This window comes from Carcharodon carcharias, chromosome 7, assembly GCF_017639515.1.
Source record: "Carcharodon carcharias isolate sCarCar2 chromosome 7, sCarCar2.pri, whole genome shotgun sequence".
NCBI classification, from domain to species: Eukaryota; Metazoa; Chordata; class Chondrichthyes; order Lamniformes; family Lamnidae; genus Carcharodon; species Carcharodon carcharias.
In genome coordinates, this window is record NC_054473.1 from 9,750,964 (window position 1) to 9,776,211 (window position 25,248).

Consider the following 25,248-nt stretch of genomic DNA (forward strand, 5'->3'; position numbering starts at 1 on the left):
AAGCTTAGTCTATGCAAACTCTGCATAATTTAACCCTTTTAGCCCTGGTACCATATCTACACTGCATCCCCTCCAGAGCCAATATATCCTTCTTGAGGTGTGATATCCGGAATTGAACGCAGCCCCTAAACTGGACGACTAAATACAATATCGCCCTTTCCCACTAATGCACTGGGGGAGCAATAGGCAGTGGCTTATTTAAAATGGAGTACAGGTACAGTAGCATCGTTTTTTAAAATATTCTTTCATGGAATGTAGGCATCACAGGGTAGTCCAGCATTTATTGTCCATCCCTAGTTGCCCTTGAGAAGGTGGTGGTGAGCTGTCTTCTTGAACCGCTGCAGTCCATGTGGTGTAAGTACACCCACAGTGCTCTTATTTCCCAGTTTTTACTGGCGTTTCATTTTAAGGTATACAAGACCAGTTTGGACCAGTATTCTTATTTCCCAGTTTTTACTGTTTTTTCCTTCTGGATGGTGTTTCCATGCATCTGCTGTCCTTATCCTTCTAGATGGTAGGGGTCGTGGGCTTGGAAGGTGCTGTCTAAGGAGCCTTGGTGAGTTCCTGGACTAATGCTGGACTAGTAATCTAGGGGCCTGTATTAATAACAAAACAAAAATAAAAATACCTGAAAAAACTCAGCAGGTCTGGCAGCATCTGCGGAGAGGAACACAGTTAACGTTTCGAGTCTGTATGACCCTTCAACAGGACTAAGTAAAAATAGAAAAGAGGTGAAATATAAGCTGGTTTAAGGTGGGGGGGGGGGGGTGGGTGGGACAGGTAGAGCTGGATAGAGGGCCAGTGATAGGTGGAGATAGCCAAAAGATGTCATAGACAAAAGGACAAAGAGGTGTTGAAGGTAGTGATATTATCTAAGGAATGTGCTAATTAAGGGTAGAAACCACGACAAGCAAGGTACAGATAGCCCTAGTGGGGATGGGGTGGGGTGAAGGGAAGGGATTGAAATAGGCTAAAAGGTAGAGATAAAACAATGGATGGAAATACATTTAAAAATAATGGAAATAGGCGGGAAAAGAAAAATCTATATAAGTTATTGGAAAAAAAGAGGGGGGGGGATTGGAAAGAGGGTGGGGATGGAGGAGAGAGTTCATGATCTAAAATTGTTGAACTCAATATTCAGTTTGGAAGGCTGTAAAGTGCCTAGTCGGAAGATGAGGTGCTGTTCCTCCAGTTTGCATTGATCTTCACTGGAACATTGCAGCAGGCCAAGGACGGACATGTGGGCATGAGAACAGGGTGGTGTGTTGAAATGGCAAGCGACAGGGAGGTCTGGGTCATGCTTGCGGACAGACCAAAGGTGTTCTGCAAAGCGGTCACCCAGTCTGCTCTGCTGAAGAGTCATACGGACTCGAAACGTTAACTGTGTTCCTCTCCGCAGATGCTGCCAGACCTGCTGAGTTTTTCCAGGTATTTTTATATTTTGTTTTGGATTTCCAGCATCCGCAGTTTTTTGCTTTTATCTTAGCCCGTATTAATAACCCTGAGACATGAGTTCAAATCCTGCCATGGCTTTTGGGGAAACCTAAATTCAGTAAATAAATAATTATTTATTATACAATAATAATATCAGAAATGGTGACCATTTACTGCCAGATGTTGTAAAAATCCATCTGCTTCACTATTTTCCTTTAGGGAAGGAAATCTGCTGTCCTAACCTTGTCTGGCCTACATGTGACTCCAGGCCCACAGCCATGTGGTTGACCCTTAACTGCCCCATGAATTAGCCTAGGGAGCCACTCAGCTAAGAGTAATTAGGGATGGGCAGCAAATGCTGCTTTTGTCAGTGATGCCCACATGCCTGTGAATGAATTTTAAAAAAGCTAATGGACATCTATGGTCTAAATGGGCAGTTGCTTACATTGGCCAAACGCAATGCCATTAGCCACCTATATTAATGCCAATTTCAATGTTGCCATTTATAATGTCTTAAGAACTTTGTTTAATTCATAGAGAAACAGTTGTGGTTACTCACCTGTGATATTGTACGAGCAAGGCACACATAAAAAACAGATGAGTGTTTATAAAAATATATTTATACTTATCAAAACTAACACCAACAACAGCTTGCATTTATATAGCACCTTTCAAATGGCAAAATGTCCCAAGACACTTCACAGGGAGCGTTACCAGGCAAAAATTTGACACCAGGCTGGAGGAGATAGTCTGTGAGCAAAAGCTGAGTCAAAGCGGTAGATTTTAAGAAGCAACTTAAAGGAGGAGAGGGAGGCAGGGAGGTGGAGAGATTTAACGAGGGGATTCCAGAGTTCAGGGCCCAGGATGCTGTAGGTACAGCCAGCAATGGTGGATTGGTTAAAATCCAGGATGCACGAGAGGCTAGAATTTGAGGAGTGCAGAGATCTCGGTGGGTTGTGGGGCTGGTGAAGATTACAGAGATAGGGTGGGGTGAGGCCATACGGGGACTTAAAAGCAAGGGTGAGAATTTTAAAACCAAGGGTTTTAAAATTGAAGAACAAAAACTTAGCAAGAAGGGCCCATCCATGGCTCGCTCAGGAAGTTAAGGATAATATTCGATTAAACGAACAGGATTACAACATTGCAAAAAACAGTAACAAGCCAGAGGATTGGGAGTGTGTGAGAGACCAGCCTTTGCTGCCAAAAAATTGATAAAAAGGAAAAAAAATAGAAAATGAGAGTAAACTAGCCAGAAACATAAAAAGAGCTTTTATAAGTATATAAAAAGGAAGAGAGTAGCTAGAGTAAACATTGGTCCCTTAGAAACAAAGACAGGAGAAATTATCAAGGGGAACTGAGAAATAGCAGAGGCATTGAATAAATATTTTGTGCCTGTCTTCATAATAGAAGACATAAGTTCCATACCAGAAAAAGACGATAACTTAGGGGCTAAAAGAGTGAGGAAATTGGGGAAATTAATATCAGCAGAGATAAAGTACTGGAGAAACTTAAGGGACTAAAAGCCAACAAACCCCTGGGACCTGATGGTTTACACCCTTGGGTTCTAAAAGAGATAGCAGCAGAGAATGTGGATGTGTTAACTGTGACTTTCCAAAATTTCTTAGGTTCAGGAATGGCCCCACTAGATTTTGACACTTTTCAAGAATGGAGGCAGAGAGAAAGCAGTAAACTTCAGGCCAGCTAGCCCAACACCAGTTGTTGGGAAAATGCTGGAATCTGTTATTGAGGAAGCCTTAATAATGCACTTGGAAAAGCATAGTATGATTAAAACAAGTCAACATGGGTTTACTGAAGGGAAATCCTGTTTGACAAATGTATTCGTTTTTTGAGGATGTAACTTGTATGGTAGATAAAGGGGAACCAGTAGATGTAGTATACCTGAATTTCCAAAAGGCATTCAATAAGGTGTTACAAAAAGGTTAATAGGCAAAATAGAGGTTAAGGGTTTGTGGGCAGTATATTAACGTGGATAAACAGATGGTTAACAGATAGAAAACAGAAAGTGGGCAAAACAGAGTTTTTTCAAGTTGGCAGGCAGTGAATAGTGGAGCGCTGCAAGGATCAGTGCTGGGTCCTCAGCTATTTACAATCTATATTAATGACTTAGGTGAAGAGACAGAGAATAATGTATCAAAGTTTGCTGATGACATCAAGCTAGGTGGAAATGTAAGCTGTGGGGAGAACACAGAGAAGCTGCAAAGAGATATAGACAGGTTAGGTGAATGAGCAACAAAATGGCAGATGGAGTATAACATAGAGAAGTGTGAAGTTATTCACTTTGGTCATAAGAATAAAAAAACAGAATATTTTTTAAAAGGTGAGAAACTTGTAAGTGTTCATGCTCAAAGAGACTTGGGTGTGCTTGTACACGGAATGTAGAAAGTTACCTGCAGGTGCAGCCAGCAATTAGGAAGTCAAATGGGGCATGTTGTCCTTTATTACAAGGGGATTGGAGTACAAGAATCAAGAAGTCTTGCTTCAGTTGTACAGGGCTTTGGTGGGTCCACATCTGGAATACTATGTATGGTTTTGGTCTCCAGATTGAAGAAAGGATACACTAGCATTAGAGGTGGCACAGTGAAGGTTTACTAAATTGGTCCCTGGAATGGAGGGGGGGTTGTCCTATGATGACAGGCTGAGTAAACTGGGCTTATATTCTCTGGAGTTTAGAAGAATGAGAGGTGATCTCTTTAAAACTTACACAATTCTGAAGGGTGGACACTGAGAGATTGTTTCCACTGGTCGGAGAATCTAAAGCCCAGTCTCAGGATAAGGACATTTAGGACTGAGATGAGGAGAAATTTCTTCACTCAAGGGATTTTGAATCTATGGAATTCTTTACCGCAAAGGGTTGTGGGTCCTGCACTATTGAACACATTTAAGGCTGGGATAGACAGATTTTTGGTCTCTCATGGAACAAAGAGATTTGGGAGTAGGCGGGAAAATGGAGTTGAAGCCCAAGGTCAGCCATGGTCGTATTGAATGTCGGGGCAGGCTCGATGGGCCATGTGGTCCCTATGTTTTGATATTCCTAAGGCATTGCCAGATCAGGAGCCGATGTAAGTCATGAGCACAAGGGGGTGATGGGTGAGCTTGGCTTGGTGCAGTGTGTGCTGGCTTGCTACCATGGGTGAAGTGGGATCACGCACAATATGTATCAGTGCCTTTTATACAGTCCCTTAGGAGAGGCTGAGCTAAGCACCAAAAAAACTGAAGGGCAAATCAGGCGTGGATGTTACCTCTGGGAGAAATTCTAAGCTGCTTTCACGTTCAGACTTGGACGGAGAATGAAGTGAGCAGGAGGGATCGTACATCCACTGTACAAGCGAACAGCGGGGACCGTGGGTCGCTGCAGGTGAGTGGAGGAGGGAAGCAGGGTTGCACTGGTGTCGGGAATCAATAACAGACCCTGAGACTGACCGGCACTCTGTTACTAACACCGCAAACAGACTGGGCATGTGTCACACTAGCCGTCGTGTATAAGGGGCTAACGATGTTCATGATGGATTACTGGACTGTAAGAAAGATCCCAGCTTTAATCAGAAGAAGAGGAAAAGGCGTCACCTTCAGAGTCTTGTCCAAGCTGGCTGCCATATCATGAAAGAGGTACGAGCCACTGATGTCGCACAGTTTATCCGCGTCACCATGTAAAAGCAGCATCCGCGTTGTTATCGTGGGCAGCACCTTATCGAGACTGCTCACTGCTTTTAACAGCACGTTAGCAAATCTCACCCGCACTGGTCCATGGTAATTGAGAGTGTCGTCAATGTAGTCCTTCACCTGCAAGAACCAAAACACGTCACAAAGCAAAATGCTGTGGATGCTCAATATCCGACATACAATCAGAAAATGCTGGAAGCACTGAGCAGGTCTGGCCGTATTTGTGGAGAGAGAGAGAGAGACAGAATTAACGGGTGGAGTCTTGTGGAGGCCATGGGGGTCTTGGCCGCTGGCTGGAGACTCCAGCGTGGCTTCCTTTAGGGAAAGGTCTGCCACATCTTGTTCAACTCGGTCACTTAACAAGCCAGAGACGCACCTGCCCCTGGGATCAGGAACCTCCTTCTGCACTCAGCAGCCTCACTGGAGGGCAGGTGGCACTTGGCTGTTGCCAGGACAACATTGACCTGAGGCCTTGGGTCACCGAGGGGCCCAGGCACAAGTAATTGACGGCGGGAAGGAAGTCGCAGGGTGAGGGTCGTGGGGGAGGAGGAGCGGAGGTGGGACCAAGGGCAGGGGGGTGGTGGCTCTCGGTGGCCATCCCCACTCCCCTGCACCCCACCCCGCTTCCTGATGCCAGCTCCCTCGATCAGGCACTGACAACGAGGGACACCCCGCTCTCCAGGAGCCCGCAAGCAACAGGCCAGGGTTTGCTTTCAAGTTCCCCGCACGGAGAGCTCTCCACCCACTGCCTGGCTAATACCAGCAACGACAGGATGAGACCCAATTAAATGCCCCCACCACCACACTCAGCTTGGGAGAAGGCACAAGATTCCACCAAATATTTCAGGTCTGTGACCTCTCGTCACCAGAGGCACAAAGGAATGGAGGATAAGGATTAAGGGCAGTTATTGAGACTGGATTTCCACTCCCTTGCCCTCTAAACCCCCACCCCCCGGCATCTGACAACCCCCACTCCTCCGACCTCTGCTACCCCACCCCCCCCCACGCCCCCGACCTCTGTAAAAAAAGTGCCGTAAAAAAGGGAGTTTGGCCTCCTTGAATCCATTGGATTCACTTGACTGGGGCCTGTGAGGAGCCTTTCGACACAGGCCCCAAGCAGCTCCGGCGAACGGAAGTGTCAACGTTATTCTCAAGACCAAGTAAGTGTGCATTTATTGCTCTCCTAATTCCTCTAGGCCAGCACTTTCCAACGCTGGTCAAAAGTTACAGCCCAAAATAACTCAACAAATATGTGAAGCATTAGTGGGAGTGGAATTTTTGCACTTCTTCTGAAACTGAGCAGCCTTGGCCTTGACAAGATAACTGAGGAACACTGGAACGCCAAGCTTCAGATATGATTTTAATGGAAATTGAATTAAAGTAACAAAGCCTCTAGATACTTCCAGGTCAGAAGGAGGACAATCAGTCCGTCGAGTCCATGCCACAAGAACAATTCAGACTAGTCTGACTCCCCCACCCCTTGCCTGTAGTGCTGCAATTTTCTTTCCTCAGATGTTGATTCAAGTCCGGGTTGAAGCCACGATTGACTTGGCCTCCGCCACTCTCAGACAGTGCATTCCAGACCCTAACCACTTGCTGTCCAAAAGAAGCTTTCCTCATATCGCTGTTGGTTCTTTTGTCAATCACCTTAAATCTGTGCCCTCTGGTTCCTGACCCTTCCCCCAATGGGAACAGTTTCTCTCTATCTATTCCGTCCAGATCCCTAATGATCTTGAACACCTCTATCAAACCCCCCTCCCAACCTTCTATTCACGAAGGAGACCATCTACTGTTCCCCCAATATATCCACATAACTAAAGTCCCCCATCTCTGAAATCATTCATATTACTCTTTTCTGCACCCTCTCTAAAGCCCTCTAAATGACCAGAATTGGACATAATGGCTGGATTTTAGGCTCTCCTCCCGGCTGGTTTGAAGGTGAGGGGGCACAAAGCACCAGGCAGGTGGCCTTCCCACTGCCTACCCACCCGCCACTGACCTGTCAGAAATTTTAGGGGAACAGGGGAGGCATCGGGAGGCCCACCCAACCTTGGGCCCATTGAGGCCTTCAAGTGGTCTTGATAGTTATTGGCTAGTTAATCGCCTCATCCAGTCCCTGCCGCTATTTTACTCGCAGTGGGGAAACCCCACACAAATGCAGGAAGCCCGGCAACTTCAGCCATGCGGGCTGGTGTCAGGCAAGTGGGGACTTCCCTTGCAGACCACCCTGGGCCCACCGGAGGTACCCCTCCTTCAAGTTCTTTTAACTTTCCTCCTTCCTCCCTTAAACTGGCACCCCCCCCAACCCACCCCACCACCCCCACCCCACCGACTTTTTAGCTGTAGGAATGGGGACATCCGCCCTTAAAATCCAGCTCGATGATTTCAGTTGAGGCCAAACCAGAGTTTCATCAGTACCTCCTTGCTTTTGTACTGTACTTATCAAGTCCAGGATCCTATTGCCCTCACAACAATTTTCTCAACCTGTTCAACCAGCTTCAATGATTTGTGTGCATATACCTCTGCATGTGCAAGGTCTTGTGGTGCAGTGGTTAGTATCCCTGCCTCTAAACCAGAAGCTCTGGGTTCAAATCTCACCCCAGGACTTGATGGCCAAGGAAGGTGTGTTTGCAATGTGGCTGAACAGGTTGAGTGTCAACCTGCAAGTCCTTCCAACACACACCAATGGCAGGTGGTAAGAGCAGGAGAGGTTCCTGGTCAGCCATGTGATAGGTAGGAAGTTGGAGCCTCTTCCATAGCTCCAGACTACAACATGTGCGTGTTGCCCCAGCAACATGGACTCCCTGAGTGAGCTATAACACACCCTCTGCTCCTGCACCTTTAGAATCATGTCCGTAGGTTTATATTGCCTCTCCTCATTCTTCCCACAAAAATGTATCACTTCACAATCCTCTGCATTAAATTTCATTTGCTACGTGGCTGTCCATTTCACCAGCCTGTCTATGTCCTCTTGAAGTCTGTCACTCGCTTCATCACAGTTCACAATACTTCCAAGTTTTGTGCCTTCTGCAAATTTTGAAATTGTGCCCTTCACACCTCTAGTAATTGAGGGTATAGCCCCTCCTGCTGCCTATCAGGGGTCATGTGATGCTTTGAGAGGCTCCAACTAATGAGCCCTAAGCGCGAGCAACCCTGGGGGGGTGGGACTACCTGACAAGAGTCCTGATCAAGCACATAGCATCTGAAAGCTCTCTGTAATAAAGTTTAACTGTTTCTTGTTGAAGCCTGTCCGCTACGTCGAGTCATTACAGTTCGCGGCGAGGGCAAAATAGTTCCCGACGCTGCACCTCACCCTGTTATCGTGAGTACATCAGATCTTAAGAAGAAAAAGGACTACTCACCAGTCATGCCGCTCGTTGGCAGAACCGATCCTTATGATGCGACTGTGGAAGACTGGAGTCAGTATGCAGAGCGCCTCAGATTTTATTTCATAGGGAACAAAATTACCGTGGAGGAAAAGTAGAAAGCCTTCCTTTTGAGTGTATGTGGCAGTAAGACATACAATCTCATCTGAAACCTGACAGCTCCGAGCGTGCCCAATTCTGAGTCCTATAACGAATTAGTGGATCTTGTGAGAACTCACTTCCAGCCATAGTAATGCAGAGGTTTAAGTTTAATTCCAGAGTTATGGCCCCGGGAGAGTCCATCACAACCTATGTAGTGAAGCCGAAGCAGTTGACAGAACACTGAGACTTTGGGGACACACTCAATGATAAGACCATAAGAGACCATAAGACATAGGAGCAGAAATTAGGCCATTCAGCCCATCAAGTCTGCTCCGCCATTCAGTTATAGCTGATAAGTTTCACAACCCCATTCTCCCGCCTTCTCCCCGTAACCTTTGATCCCCTTACCAATCAAGAACCTATCTATCTCCGTCTTAAATACACTCAATGACCTGACCTCCACAGCCTTCTGTGGCAATGAATTCCATAGATTCACCACTCTCTGGCTAAAGAAGTTTCTCCTCATCTCTGTTCTAAAAGGTCTTCCCTTTACTCTGAGGCTGTGCCCTCAGGTCCTAGTCTCACCTACTAATGGAAACATCTTCCCCACGTCCACTCTATCCAGGTCTTTCAGTATTCTGTAAGTTTCAATCAGATCCCCCCTCATCCTTCTAAACTCCATCCAGTTTAGACCCAGAGTCCTCAAACGTTCCTCATATGTTAAGCCTTTCATTCCTGGGATCGTTCTCGTGAACCTCCTCTGGACCCTCTCCAGGGCCAGCACATCCTTCCTGAGGTACAGGGCCCAAAATTACTCATAATATCCTAAATGTGGTCTGACCAGAGCCTTATAAAGCCTCAGCAGTACATCCCTGCTTTTATGTTCTAGTCCTCTCGAAATAAATGCCAACATTGCATTTGCCTTCTTAACTACCGGCTCAACCTGCAAGTTAACCTTAAGAGAATCCTGGACTAGGACTCCCAAGTCCCTTTGTACTCCAGATTTCTGAATTCTCTCCCCGTTTAGAAAATAGTCTATGCCTCTATTCTTCCTACCAAAGTGCATGACCTCACACTTGCCCACGTTGTATTCCATCTGCCACTTCTTCGCCCATTCTCCTAACCTGTCCAAATCCTTCTGCAGCCTCCCCACCTCCTCAATACTACCTGTCCCTCCACCTATCTTTGTATCATCTGCAAACTTAGCCAGGATGCCCTCAGTTCCTTCATCTAGATCATTAATGTATAAAGTGAAAAGTTGTGGTCCCAACACTGACCCCTGCGGAACTCCACTAGTCACCGGCCGCCATCCTGAGAAGGACCCCCTTATCCCCTCTCTCTGCCTCCTGCCAGACAGCCAATCTTCTATCCATGCTAGTACCTTGCCTCTAACACCATGGGCTCTTATCTTACTGAGCAGCCTCCTGTGCGGCACCTTGTCAAAGGCCTTCTGGAAGTCCAAGTAGATAACATCCATTGGGATAACATAACATAAGCTGTGGGCCTGATTAGTTTGTGGAGTTCAGGACGATGCCATTCAGTGCTGTTTACTCATAGAGGTCGACATCAACTTTAAGTGCGACCCAGAAATCTCCCTCACCATGGAAAGTGCTGTGAGAGACCTGCAGGCTTTGCAACACATACAACATGGCGCCGTTCTTTGTGTGGGGCAGGAGCCTACCACCGAGCGTGGTGTGAAAACCAGAGACACAGCATCACAGCAAGAGGCAATATCCACCATTAGAAACATGAAAAGGCCTAGTAAGAACACTTCAGCAGCAACTCCGAGATTAAGTTGTTATAGATGTGGGGGTGACCACCTCTAAATTCAAGGAGGCAGAATGTCATTACTGCCATTAGAAAGGTCACATAATAAAGCAATGCCGGGCAAGGTCGAAAAAGCCCATATAGCAGTAAACCAACACGATTGAATTAAAGAATACAGCAGAACCTGAAGCTGCCGACACCGATCTTTATTCCCTGCATAACGTCACCGCTGTAAAAACTGAACCAACACTGTCACAATCCAAGTTAATGAGAAGCCACTAATAATGGAGGTGGATGCAGGAGCCTCAGTGGTGGGAGAGCATACTTTCAATACCTTAATGAAGATAGACAGCCAATAAACCTGGAGCAGACAACCACTAATTTAAATACATACACTGGCGAATCTATTCAGGTAAAAGGCATCACCACAGTATCAGTGTCTTACAGGCAGCAGACAGCCCAGCTTCCTGTGATAATAGTGACAGGAGAAAGACCCAGTCTTTTAGGCAGAGACTGGTTACAGAAAACCAAGCTTGACTGGTCTGAGATATTTCACCTGAAAACAGGAGGAGTTCCTGAACTGCTAAAGAAATTCAGCATGGTTTTTTGGGATGAATTAGGGAAATTAAAAGGTGCGCAGGCCAAGATGTATGTGGACCCTCAGGCGACACCATGTTTCTTTAAGGCCAAACCTGTTCCGTATGCGTTGAAGGAGAAGGTGGATGCAGAACTGTGCTGGTTAGAAAAGTTGGGCATCATCCAGTCTGTCCAGTTCTCGGAATGGGCAGTACCCATAGTTCCAGTGGTTAAGCCTGACCAAACCATACACGTTTGTTAGGATTGTAAATTTACCGTAAAAAAGTCAGCAAAACTAAACAAGTACCCCATTCCAAGGATAGACGACTTATATGCAAAGCTGGCTGGAGGCAAGTCTTATACAAAATTGGACATGAGCCACACTTACCAACAATTAGAACTGGATAGCACGTTGAGAGAATACGTGACTATTAACACACACAAAAGGGTCTGTACACTCGCCTACCCTTTGGAGTCTCGTCTGCATGCGCTATCTTCCAGAAAATAATGGAGAGTCTTTTGCAAGGACTTCCCCAAGTGGTAGTATATCTAGATGATGTTCTGATCACAGGGTCAACAGAGACCAGCCTGGAGGAGGATCTAAGAAAGTTCATGGAAGCCGGCGTACAGTTAAAGAAGATAAAATATAGCACCAGGAGTTACTTACCTGGATCACAGGGTGGACGCCATGGGTTTGCATCCGATAGAAGAGAAAGCTCGGGCAATAAGAGATGCACCCTCGTCATCCAAGGTAACCAAAATTAAGTCCTTCCTGGGTATGATCAACTACTATAGCCGCTTCTTGCCTAACTTATCAACTGTGTTAGCAACATTACACTTGCTGTTGAAAAAGAATCATCGTTGGTTGTGGAATTCACAACAGGAAGAAGCCTCTGTGAAAGTAAAGCAACTGTTGCTTTCATCGTGTTTATTGGTACATTACGATCCATCGAAAGAGTTGGTATTAACATGTGATGCCTCTGCTTATGGTGTAGGAGCTGTGTTATCACATCGAATGGAAAATGGATCAGAAAGGCCATTGGCTACATCCCGAGAACCCTCTCCACAGCTGGGGAAGGGTTATTCCTAGCCAGAAAAGGAAGGTTTATCGGTGGTATTCGGGGTGAAGAAATTCTGCTGGTACCTATATGGATGACATTTCACCATTGTGTTGAATGATAAACCATTAATGGGTTTAGTCAATGAGGAAAAGGCCATTCTGCCAATAGCATCAGCAAGAATACAACATTGGGCTCTGATATTATCTGTGCATGAGTAAATTTTATGTACCGCCCTGGCTTGCATATTGCAAATGTGGATGCATTCAGTTGTCTCCCATTACCAGATAGCATTGCACATGCTCCTGTTCCACAAGAAGTTGTGTTATTACTGAATCTCTTGGATTCTTAGCTTGTGTGTGAAAAGCAAATTAGAAATTGGACAAACAGAGATCCAATATTATCGGAAGTCAGAGACTTTGTTTTGCAAGGGTGGTCACATTCGCCTGTATCTGAAAAGATGAGACCATTCCATGCCAGAAACACAGAGTTAAGCTGTCAAGATGGAATTTTGTTGTGGGGATCAAGAGTTGTCATCCCATCACAAGGTAGAGAACCACTCCTGACAGAGCTTCACAATGTGCATCCAGGCATGTCTGGCTGCCAGGCATTGATGGTGACATTGAAAGCATGGTCAAGCACCGTCTCCATCATCAGCAACAAGAGAGGTTGCCTGTTTCAGCTCCACCGCATGCGTGGGAGTGGCCTGGTTGACCCTGGGTTTGACTACATATTGATTATGTTGGACCATTCTTATGTTTTTGTTGATTGTAGACGCACATTCTAAATGGATGGACGATGGACGTATGAGAAGTTAAATTGCCAACATTGAGCGCAACTATCGAGAAGCTGCGTCACTGTTTTAGCTTATACGCCCTCCCTGAAATCATTGTTTCTGATAACGGTACAGCCTTTACCAGCACAGAGTTTCAGAAATTCATGGATTTGAATAAAATCTGCCATGTAAAGACAGTCTATTGGCATCCGTCATCGAATGGTTCAGCCGAGAACCATCAGAAGTTACTCTAGAATCTCGATTTTCCCACTTTCTTCTCAGTTATTGTACATCGCCACATTCGACTACAGGTTCAACACCATCTGAATTATTGATGAAATGCTGCCTATGTACATGATTAAGCCTGATGTTTCCAAATTTAGAAGGGAAGGCAGGGCACAATCCAAGGAATCAAAAATTTCATCACGACACACACAGCAAAGCTCGCACATTCGGTGTAGGTATCCATGTGAAATTTCAGAAGTGGATCTTGTTGGGTTCCTGGAACCACTGTCCCAGGGACTGGTCCCTTATCTTTCCAAGTACAAGCGGAAGATACAATTGTTTGTTAGCACATAGATCATATTCATGCTGGAGAGACATTCCAACAACCAACCATTCCCCCTGTGATTAACGTCGAACTGTCAATTCTTGAGGTGACTAATTGACCGAGCATAGACATGCCCAATGTCTCTGTAGAGTTGCCAAACCCTGTACTGCCACTTGTTGATGATGTGTCTCATGCTGCAGTTCCAGATCTTGTCGATCCTGTTGAGGTACCTCAAGTGGTAGAGCTATGCGGCTCTAGCTGTATAAGGACAGCACCTCAGAGACTTGATCTTTAATCACCTGAAGTTGTACAAATGCATATTTTGGTGGATATTCAAATGTTTCTCGGTAAATAGAAATTGTAAAAAAACTAAAGGGGGAGAAAGTGTAGTAACTGAGGTTATAGCCCCTCCTGCTGTCTATCGGGGTCACATGATGTTCTGGGATGGTCCGACCAATGAGCCCTAAGTGTGGGAAATCTGGAGAGGTGGGTCTTCTTGAACGAGCATGTAGCACCTGAAAGCTTTCTGTCATAAAGTTCAGCTGTTTCTTGTTGAAACCTGTCCACTTCGTCAAGTCATTACAGCTCCCAAGTCTAGATCATTAATATATATCAGGTAAAGCAGTGGTCCTTGTATTGACCCTTGGGAAGCCCCACTGTATGCTGGGTGAGTACAGGAGGGTATGGAAGACAGCAAGAGCAGATTTGGAATAGTTGAGACTAGAGGTTTGCCTTCTACACTTTCCTGTCCCTTTAGTTGCTGTAACTCTCGCTCTGAGCAGACACTTTCTCTAGGAAACACTCGGATGTGGAAGTTAGCAACAAATCACCCCTTAATAAGTCCAGTTACTGTTGACAGCAGAATCTTCATGAATACTCCAAACAGCAGGAAGGAAGCTTTAGGCAACCTGGGGCTTGGAAGACTTGAGTTCACTGTCATCTTTTCATTGCTTCCTGATGTGGCTCATCATCTCAGGAATGGTGGCCCAGTGGTGGTGTCCCGTGTGGCATCCTTGAGCCTTCGGTCCTCATCCTGTATCCACCTTGTGGGGCTGTCTCTGATTTTATACCAGCAGTGGGGAGCTTGGGCGATTGTGCAGAGGAAAGGTGGCCATTTGGAGGGGGAAACACTGGAGGGGGATTTGTGAAATTTATCCTTGGGGAGACAGAGCTGCTGGAAAGGTTGGCATTTATTGCTCATCCCTAGTTATGTTGACAAGGTGGTAGTGAGCCTGCACTTGAACCGCTGCACTCCATGTGGTGTAGGTCCACCCACAGTGCTGTTAGGGAGGGAGCTCCAGGATTTTGACCCAGCGACAGTAGAGGAACGACTGGTATGTGTCCAAGCGTATGAATTGGAGGGGCAGTTGGAGGCGATGATGTTCCCTCGTACCTGCTTCCTCGTCCTTCTACGTGGAGGGCGTTGTGGGTTTGGGAGGAGCTGTCGAGTGGAGCACCGATCAGCAATGGGAGCTGACAGAAAGCTGCTACTTTTGGATCCATTATTTGGGATGAAACCGTTTCATAGGGAGGGAAACTTGAGGGAGAATATGGCACACGTGTCAGAGAGCTAAAGGGGAACTTGAATATTTATCCCCATTCGATATATTTCTCCAACTCTGCTCGTGGCTGCTACATAACGGGCCAGGCAGCCGAGCTCTGGAAACGATGCTGCACTCAGTGGGTTAATGTTTGTCTTGTTTACAGCAATGAATGGAAAAGTGTAGAGAATGTGTTGGGTCCAGTTTTGTTCAATAGCGCCAGCAGCCATCACATGATCAACATCTTCAGTAATAACCTTCCACTACTTGACCTTTGAACGTATTCCATCATGAAAGGCATCTCCTAGGAGACGGTGTATAATCATGTACTGTAGTTGTTAATCTCTCCTCCCTCCAACCCTCATCTCAACATCTATCCCTAGACCTTTTAACCCTCGACTAAAAATTACACATCACGACAGAGAGCAGAATTTGGCTCTTGTTAAATGCATTCATCACTGAGAGTTATAGCAGCACAAACAATAAAGAATTATATTAATTGGCAGCATTTCTGAGAATTATATGCTGTTCAATGGGTACTTTAATAGTATTTGCTCTTTCAGCTGTTGCAGTTGCTGCGTATTTTGAGTTTACAACTCTTAACAATCCAATTAGCAAACTGGAATACAACAACAGCGACATTTAGGCAGGACTCCTCACAAACGAAATAATTCCCAGGTGTTCAGCAAATGTGTGTCAGCCTAGATTTTGTGCTGAACTGGGCTTGAACCCATGACCTTTTGTCTCGGAGGTGAGAGTCACGGCTGACACTTGTGATTAAAAAAAAAAATAGGCTCCTGAGGAGAATGGTGCAGTTTGATTGTGACATAAGACGGAGAGAATTGGGCTTCATGGGGGTCGCCTTCCTTTGCGCACCCGAGTTCCCTATCTTGGTCACATTGGGCAGAATTTTCTGCCTGTCGAGCCAATCCCCGCCGGAGAAGCGGGCCCCGCCGCCATTTTACGTGGGTGGGCCAATTAAGGCCCGCCCAGCGTGACATCCGGCAGGAAGTGCTATGTGCTCCCTGTGTGGGCAGAGGGGTGGGGATGGATTCCCCAAAAGCTAAGTGCTGCCTCAGGGAGATCGCTGACACTTTTAAAAATATTAAAAAAAGGAAAAAAAAAATTCCTTAACATGTCCCCCTCATGTGACAATGGCACATGAGATGGGACATGTTCATAATTTCAGTTTATTAAACTTTTTAAAACCCTACATGAAACCTCATCCCTCCAACCTTAAGTTTGGACGGGCAGGCCCTTTAATTGTATAAATGATCCCGTCAATGGCCTCAAGTGGCCGTTGATAGGTCGGCGGGCGCACAGCTGATTTCGCTGGGCCCTCGCCTCCCCGAAAATTTAAATGGTGCGTGGTGACGTCGGGTGTTCCGCCCAACGTCATCCCGCGTCATTTTACACCTCGGCGAGCGGACCCCACCCCCTGCTCGCCGACGGCAAAATTCTGTCCCATTGTTCTGAGCAAGTACCAGGCAGGGATCAACATCTGGTGGTGGACACACTGTTCCTCCGCCAGCTGCTCTTGGAGACTTCCCCACGGCAGAGGTCAGAGGTCAGTTGGGTAGCCTAAAAGTATTAGTCAAGCTCACTAGCCATCCCAACCTTTGGTTGCAGCTGGAGTGAGCTCAGAAGAACACCAATTTCATCAATTTTCGGGCAGTGGGGAGAGGTTAGGAGGAAGGTTCCTCACAAAACTGTATTCTTGTCCAGCCCGTTTGAGCCTGTGACAAGGTGTGCTTGGCACTGGCAACTGGTTATTTTTGTTGGGTGGAATTTAATGTTGGTGACGGATGCCTCGCCCACATGTTGGAGAACAAGTGGTAACCCTGCATCGCCTCCATTGGGGAAGGCCCGCCGAAATTAAGTGTCCATCAGGCACTTAACTGGCCAACAAGGGCCTTTCCTGAGGTTTAGGCCCCTGGCAGTGGAAATCCTTCACCCCCCAAGAGCTGCCAGCCAATCAGAGGCCGGCAGGTCTCCATTGCCTGCCAGCGCCACCCAGAGCGGTGGCTGCTGCCAGTAATGCACTAACTAGAGCCCTTAGATCAACAAGGGACCCAGGCCAAAGGTGAATGAGGGTATGCTGTGGGTTGCGGTGAGGGTTGCTAGCTGGTGGAGGGGGGCTAAGGGGGGTCGGAAGAAAGGGCAGGGGTGTGGCTGTCAGCAGGCCCCTTCTTCTCCATGCTGGGCCCTTCTGAGTGTCTTTGAACAAAGGGCCCTCCTGAAAGTCCACAAACAAACCCGACAGGTTCCCCATGTGACGACTCCCCCACCCACATCTAGCATTCAAACAATGGCAGCGGCATGAGGCCCTTAAGCTGGCATTAACTGTCCACTTAAAGGCCTCAGTTGAGAGTCCAGGTGGAAGGCAATTCACAAGCCTTCCCTTCCCAGACTTAATCGGAAATGGGATGGTGTGGTGGGGTCCCCATCTTCCTGCTGAAATAAATGATCCTCCCCCCACCTTCAAACTCACTGCAGCATGGGCATTAACCTCCGCCTGTTGGCTGAATCTTAGCCACCTTTGGTAAACTATCTAATTAGCTGATCATACTGGATAAGTGTGGTCACTCTTGCCCACCATCCACCTTCCATTCACCAATTGGGCGGCACAAAATTTGCTCTTTAATCTCTTAAATCGGCCTGTCTTTGGCTCAGTCAAAGCAGGTGATGCTCAATTTCGCTGTAATGAAGCAACTGTAATTAGTTAGCATCTTAGAAATTACGGCCATTTGACTGAGTTACTATAGATGGGGATAAAAGTATCAGAAACCAAAGTACTAACCACGGATAAATAACTTGCTTTGGTCTTCAGAGCGGAGACAAAGGATACAATACCACAGGGGAGGTTGTAGATTAATAAAACGGATAAAATTACAGGGAATATTAGAAACATTGGAATGGAAGTCTCCAGGTCCAGATGGTGTATACTCACGGACAGGAAACTAGGATTGCATTAGACCCCCCCTTCCAAAACTCATTAGATTCAGAGGGTTGGAAACAGAGGAAAAGACAAATCCAAACAATGGGCTGGATTTTACAGACCCCCGCCGGGTGTGCTTTTGGCGAGGGGCTTGTCCACTGACTTCCCGCCCGCCCCCAACCCAATCCCCATAATAACATTATTACCCATTTAAGACCCTCAACCTGCCTCCGCTGCCATAAGATGCTGGGTAGTGACAGGCAGCAGGGAGTGGGAAGGCTGTTTTTTAAACAACTTTGTTGAAAAGGCAGGAAGGAAGGGGGGGGCATATTATTGGGGGGATAGCCCCTGTGTGCACCGGGGGGGCACCCCCTTTAAGATGTTACCCCCCTCTTTGTTCCTCCTCGCTTGGCCTCCAAAACCTACCCTGCATCCTCCTCCTTGCCCCCCTTCCTAGACTCCCCAGTCTCTCCTTGTCCAAAACCCCAGATTAACTCCTCTCCTGAGGCCACGTCCTCTTCATCCCAGGGCCTGTGTGCAGTCCCGACAGTGCCCACTACTGAGGTCTGGTGCTGCTGGGACTGCTAGAGCTGCCAGCCAATCAGATTGGCCAGCACCTTTCGAGGGCGGGACTTCCGTCCCACGGCGGGACTGAAGTCCCTCTCTCATCTTCTTTAGGCCGTCCCCAATGTGTCATTGTTGTGGGGCAGTCTTACTTCAAATTGGCCGGTTTAGAACTGATTGTCCTTCAAGTGGGTGGGGTGGGGTGTGAACAAAATGCTGCCCCCATACAATCCAGCCAATATTTCACTTTTTGCCCCTTCTATCTATCCTTCAAGCCGATTGGTGAACTCGGTCATAAAGCCATTATTTCTAAGACACTTACCACTGTTTCAAACAACTATTGGCCAGTACTGGGGTAGTTGCTAGAATCCATCATGATGGATAGAGTAAGAGATTACTAGGAAAGCTGTATGTTGATTGGGGAGAGTCAGCATGATCCTGTGAAGTATGCATCATCTTTAGCTGACCTGACAGAGCTCCTGGACAGATTGAGTTATAGAGTCATCACAGCACAGAAGGAAGCCATTTGGTCCATTGAGTCCTTGCCAGCTCTCTGTAGAGCAATCCAATTGGTTCCATTTCCCTTCTGTACCTCCGTACTGCTGTAAGTTTTTTTCTCTTGAGTTCCCAACCAACTTCCGTTTGAAATCGCTCATCGCTGCTGCTTTCGTAGGTAGCGACTTCCAGGATCAATTAGATTGCCTAGGCATTGATTTGGAGGGGACATTCGACATGGTTCGGCATGAGATTGTGATCACATGAAAACAAAAGCAACATCATGGCATGTTGAGAAAGTAGTTTGGAGATAAAAGATAGAAAGTTGGAACAAACATCAGGAAGATATAATAATTTTCATATTATTATTGGAATTTATTGTAGACTAATATGGGGTCTGTGTCTATGGGTTTGTATGTGTTTGTGTGTGTGTGTGTGTGTGTGTGTGTGTGTATGTGACTTTATTGAATTAAAGGCAGCTGGCCTGAAGGCTTTGATGTATCAGAAGGGAAGCTAGGTTTGAAATATTAAGTAGGTAAACATTGGTGAAGTTTTAGAATGTGAGGTGTAAAGGGAACATTTACATTTTTGAAATAAACCAGACTAGCTTGAATTCAAAAGAGGGACTGAAATGTTTCACTTAACCAGGAGAAGTTAAGAAACAGTGTGTTTATTTTTCCCAAAGATTACTGGTAAAATTGTACAATGATAGATTTTTATTATTAGTGAGGTAAAGTCCAAAGATACAGGCTGGGATTTTCCGGCCCTGTTGCGAGGTGGCTTCCAACCAGAAGTCCATTGACTTGCAGCGGGACCAGAAGATCGCAGTAGCGGGCGGGTGTGGAAAATCCCGGCGATAGGGAAACAATGGGAATTTGCATTCAAAGCGGAAAATATGTATAAAGGAGCAAAGGCTGTGTGTAAGGGCAGGCATTTTAAGATCTAACACAAGTGTAAAAAGCCTCCAGCATCTAAGCCTCAAGCAGTTGTCTACAAGAAACCAAAGATGAGAAAAACTCACTTTGAATTCGACTGTCAATGGTGTGTGCTTTGCCTGGGTGTGTTTAAATCTATGTTGTTTTACTGTTGCCTTAATGTAGGTGTAACTGGGAGTTAAATTAACCAGGGGAGCCAGGAGTCATCTTAGTAGTAATTTGTAAACCTATGTACGTGCTTAAAATCATTTCTTAAAATTTTGTAAAGGTTTAATTTAGTTTTGTAAGAAACTTATAAGACTCAGTGGTCTTATTACGACTGAATTCAAGGCAAAATATATACAAATTGCAAAACAGTTGTGGCAGTAGTTTCAAGTTTCCCTTTGGGATTTGAGCAGCTCAGCTTTTACCATCAGCTATGCCATAACATAAAAGAGATCTTCCCTGGTTGACAGATAGATAAGCGTAGAAATGTGGGTCTCTATCCCTGTGTCACTAAAGGCTAACTCTTCAATGCAAAACTAAATCCAAGAGGGTTAATGGGGTGCTGGGCAACTAACTGACAAAGAATCCAGAACAAGTGACCATGAATTTAGAGCTTAAATTTAACCTAAGCAAAATTAAAAGAAAATTCAGAAAAATGTTCACGCGAAAGTACTCACGTGAAAAGGCAGAGCTTATTAAATCAGTTAAAGAAGCAAATGAGATGTTTGAACGGAACAGCGATGTTTTCGGTCATAGGGCAGAATTTTGCCCCCGGATGGTGGGCCGACCCCCCACCACCAAAACGGGGCCTGCCGCCATTTTGAGTGGGCGGGCCAATTAAGGCACCGCCCAGCGGCCTGCCCAACAGGAAGCGCTACGCACTTCCTGTGTGGTGGGGGGAGAGGGAATCCCCATCTGTCAGAGTGCGCTCTTTCATGCTCGCGCGCACTGCTCCCTGAGGCAAAGTGCTGTCTCAGGGAGATTAGTGACAGGTAAGTAAAGTGTAAAAATAGAAGAATATTAAAATTATTAAAATGTCCCCCTCATGTGACAATGTCACACGAGATGGGACATGTTAATAATAAACACTTAAAATTTATTACATTTTTAAAAAACGGACATGAAACTTCATCCCGCCGGCGGATGAGGTTTCCTGTATTATCAGAAGCCCGCTGGGTCTCCTGGCCTGCCCACCAGCCTTAAGGTTGGACGGGCAGGTCTTTAAATATCTTAATTATCCTGTCAATGACCTCAACTGGCCATCGACAGGTCGGCGGGCAAACAGCCGATTTCGCTGTCCACCCGCCTTCCTAAAAATTTAAATGGGGCGGGATGACGTCGGGGATTCCTCCCAACATCATCCTGCAACATTTTCCCCTCGGCGAGCAGACCCCACCCCCCAAATCGCCGAGGGGAAAATCCTGGCCGTAGAGTCCTCTGGCACAGATGAAGCTTATTTGAGCTGATGCTGCTCTCTGTGGAACAATCTAATTAATCCCAGTCCTGCGCTCTACCCTTGTAGCAGGTTTGTTTACCTCACATGCCCATCCAATTTCCTTTTGAAAGCATTGATTGTCGCCACTTCCACCTCCCTTACAGGCAGCGAGATCTAGGTCATTACCTCTCGCTGCATAAAAGAGTTTTTCCTCACATCCCTCCCTTACATCTCTGCCGCAAAACCTTAAATTTGCATCCTCTAGCCCTTGTACAATCAGCCAACGGAAACAGCTTTTCTTTGTCTGCCTTATCCAAGCCTATCATAATCTTGCACCCCTCTATCAAATCTCCCCTCAATCTCCTCCATTCCAAGGAAAACAACCCCAGCTTCTCCAACCAAACCTTGTAACTAAAATTCCCCATCCCTGGAACCATTCTGGTAAACCTCCTCCACACCCTCTCAAGGACCCTCACATCCTTCCTATAGTGTGGTGACTAGAACTGGGTGCAATACTCTACTCATGGCCTCACCAGTGCTTTATGGGGACTGAAACTACTAGGCGGAGGGGGGGGTGTGGAAAGAAGGCAGGAAATCAGGGCTAAAATTATTAAGAACTGCTACAACCAACAAGATGGAGGCACAGGTTCGATGGGCCTAATGGCCCAACTGCTGTTCCTGTATTTGCTTTGGAGGCAATTTGGGATTTTTTCCTACATTAAAGGCACTTTTACAAAGGTGTTGATTTGGGGGTTGGGGGGGGGGGGGGCGGTGCGGAGAATGGCCCTTTGCTTAATAGACCTAATATTGTGGATTAAGTGAGGTAGACAGTCAAGCTCTGAAGAAGTCATAAGGACTCAAAACATCGACTCTGTTTCTCTCTCCACAGCTAGGGTTGTTCTCCTTGGAGTTAGGGAAATTGAGGGGAGATTAGATAGGGGCGAGCAAGATTATGACAGGTTTAGATAAGGTAATCAAAGAAAAACGGTTTCCATTAGCTGATGGTACAAGGGCTAGAGGACGCACATCTGCTTCTCCCTCCACAGATGCTGCCAGAGCTGCTGAGTTTTTCCAGCATTTTATGTTTTATTTAGGCAGTCAAGCTACTTGCTGCCATTTCATGATGTGATGGTGAAGAGTTGATGAACTCGACACAGACTTCACGTAGAGTCCATTCAATTCTTTATTTCAAACCCACCTCTTTTTCTTCTCTTGATAGACAGTGAGGATCCATGTATCCCAAGGATAAATTTGGCAGTATGTGATCCAACAGTCTGGCACAGAACACCTACAGTGGAGAAAGGAATGTAAGTCCAAGTAAATCTATGTCTTTGTTCTGATCCCCATTTCATCTAATTTACTGGACGGATTGCACTGCCCTTTGCGCAATCAAGGTGAGAATTTCAGGTACTCTGTTGTGAAGGTCACTGACCCTCATAGGATTCTCCGTCCATTGGGATGAAAGCTTCTGGATGGGTCCCTTGACTTCCACATTTAAATCCCTGAAACGAATTTGCCTTTAGGCGCAGCTGTGACTCAGAAAAACAAATTCATGCAATAGGGTCAAGTTATATTTTAGATCCTTATTTGGGGTGTAAGATTACTGGAGGGTGTGGAGAGAAGGCAGGAAATTGGGATTAAAAAGATTAAGAGCGGCCATGACTGGGATCATGTTAAAATATAATTGAATGTTGTGATATATTCGAGGGATGAGTTCAAAGACCTGAGTGGCCTTTTATTATCCTTGACATTTTTTGTGAGGACAAGTTAACAGAAATGGGCTTGCTTTTCTTTAGAACAGAGGGCATCACTGCAGGGGTTCCTCAGGGTAGTGTCCTCAGCCCAACCATCTTCAGCTGCTTCATCAATGACCTTCCTTCCATTGTAAGATCAGAAGTGGGGATGTTCGCTGATGTTTGCACAATGTTCAGCACCATTCGCAACTCCTCAGATACTGAAGCAGTCCATGTCCAAATGCAGCAAGACCTGGACAATATCCAGGCTTGGGCTGACAAGTGGCAAGTAACATTCGCACCACACAAGTGCCAGGCAACGACCATCTCCAACAAGAGAGAATCCAACCATCACCCCTTGATGTTCAATAGCATTACCATCACTGAATCAGCCACTATCAACATCTTGAGGGTTATCAATGATCAGGAACTGAACTGGACTAGCCGTATAAATACTGCGGCTACATGAGCAGGTCAGAGCCTAGGAATCGTGCAATGAATAACTCATCTCCTGACTCTCCAAAGCCTGCCCACCATCTACAAGGCACAAGTCAGAAGTGTGATGGAATACTCCCCAATTGCCTGGATGAGTGCAGGTCCCACAACACTCAAGAAGCTTGACACCATCCAGGTCAAAGCAGTCCGCCTGATTGGCACCACATCCACAAACATTTACTCCCTCCACTATTGACACACAGTAGCAGCAGTGTGTACCATCTACAAGATGCACTGCAGGAATTCACTAAGGCTCCTTCGACAGCACTTTCCAAACCCGTGACCACTACCAGCTGGAAGGACAAGGGCGGCAGATACATGGGAACACTTGGAAATATATTGTAGTTTCTTCACTGTCACTGGATCAAAATCCTGGAACTCCCTCCCTAACAGCACTGTGGATGTACCTATACCACAGGGACTGCAGCGGTTCAAGAAAGCAGCTCAACACCACCTTCTCAAGGGCAACAAGGGATGGACAATAAATGCTGGCCCAACCAGTGAAGTCCACATCCTGTGAATAAATAAAAAAAAAGGAGAGCTCGGGGTTACAAGGGCAAATAATTACAAGGGCAATAACCAAAATCAACATGGCCAAATCGATTGAACTATTGGGGCTTCACGTATTGAAAATGAGATAGTTCAGAGTGTGAAGGGAAGTCTAGCAGAATCCATCCATCCAAAGGGACATATATTTGTGGAATAGCTCGGCAGGGTAGGTCAATGTGGTAACTAGGCCCAGTTGGTGGTCAAGCCAACACTGACAGCACACTAAGATTGTCGATTCAAACCTCACTTTAGAACTTTGGGACATCATCACAGCTGATACTCCTCGTGTTGTGCCAAGTGAGTGGATGAGGCACAAAACCGAGACATGTTTAAGATCTCTAGGCACAAATCGAAAGAAGAGTAGGAGTTTTCTCCCCGTGTTCTGACCAACATTCCTCCCTCAACCATTAATCCCACTCTAAAACAAAACATATTAATTTCATTGCTGTTTGTGAGAATTTATTCAAATGGTTGGACTAGTAATCCGGGCGCCAGGGCTAATAATCCAGAGAAGGTGAGTTCAAATCCCATCATGGTAGTCTGAACATTTAGATTCATATTGCTTTTAAAAACAATATAGAAATAAAAATTTGTTCTTAGTAAAGGTGACTGTAAAGCTGTTAGGTTGTCATAAAAACCCAACTGCTTCAATAAAGGGAAGGAAATCTGGCATCCTTACTTGGCCTGGTCTATGTGTGTCTCCAGGCCCACACCAATGTTATTGATTCTTAACTGCCCACTGAAATGGTCAAGGAAGCCATTTGCTAGGATCAAACGAGCAGACGATTATGGAATACAATGGTTCAAGAAGGTGGCTCACCACCACCTTCTTGAGGCAGCTAGGGGATGGGCATCAAATGCCAACTTCAGTAGTGATGCCCACATCCTGAAAACCATGAATCTTACAGTCACTTGGTAGTACAGAATGTGAGTATTGCTGAAAGAGAGACATGTTGCCAAAGCTTTTTGTCATGCACTCATCAGGACAAATGCAAGAATGCCAAATTTTTCTTCTTTTGTATGATCATTTGAAATTTGGCATTCTTGTAATTGTCCTGATGAGTGCAAGATGAAAAGCTTTGGCAGCATGTCTCTCTGTTCAGCAATAAACAATATTATTTTTAAATGATTGTTACTCGAGTCCACGCATTAACAGTCACCGGAGTTCAACCTCACGGATTATACATGATGTGCATTACAATGCTTTGTGAGGCCAGGGCTTTCCATAACTTCAAGTTTTTCATCTTTTATTCAAACAGCTTTATCGGGT

The 25,248-nt window shown here is 45.9% G+C and overlaps 1 protein-coding gene across 2 annotated transcripts in view; it reads right to left on the minus strand.

The window, feature by feature from the left end:
- LOC121279792 (monoglyceride lipase-like) overlaps positions 1 to 25,248 on the minus strand; it is a 78,177-nt gene that overhangs the window by 2,017 nt on the left and 50,912 nt on the right. For both annotated transcript variants that reach the window (XM_041191148.1, XM_041191147.1), the window contains 2 exons: positions 22,400 to 22,489; positions 5,020 to 5,235 (listed from right to left, as the gene is read on the minus strand). In XM_041191148.1, coding sequence (XP_041047082.1) covers positions 5,020 to 5,235; positions 22,400 to 22,489 — 306 coding nt within the window. The remainder of the gene's footprint in view (positions 1 to 5,019; positions 5,236 to 22,399; positions 22,490 to 25,248) is intronic.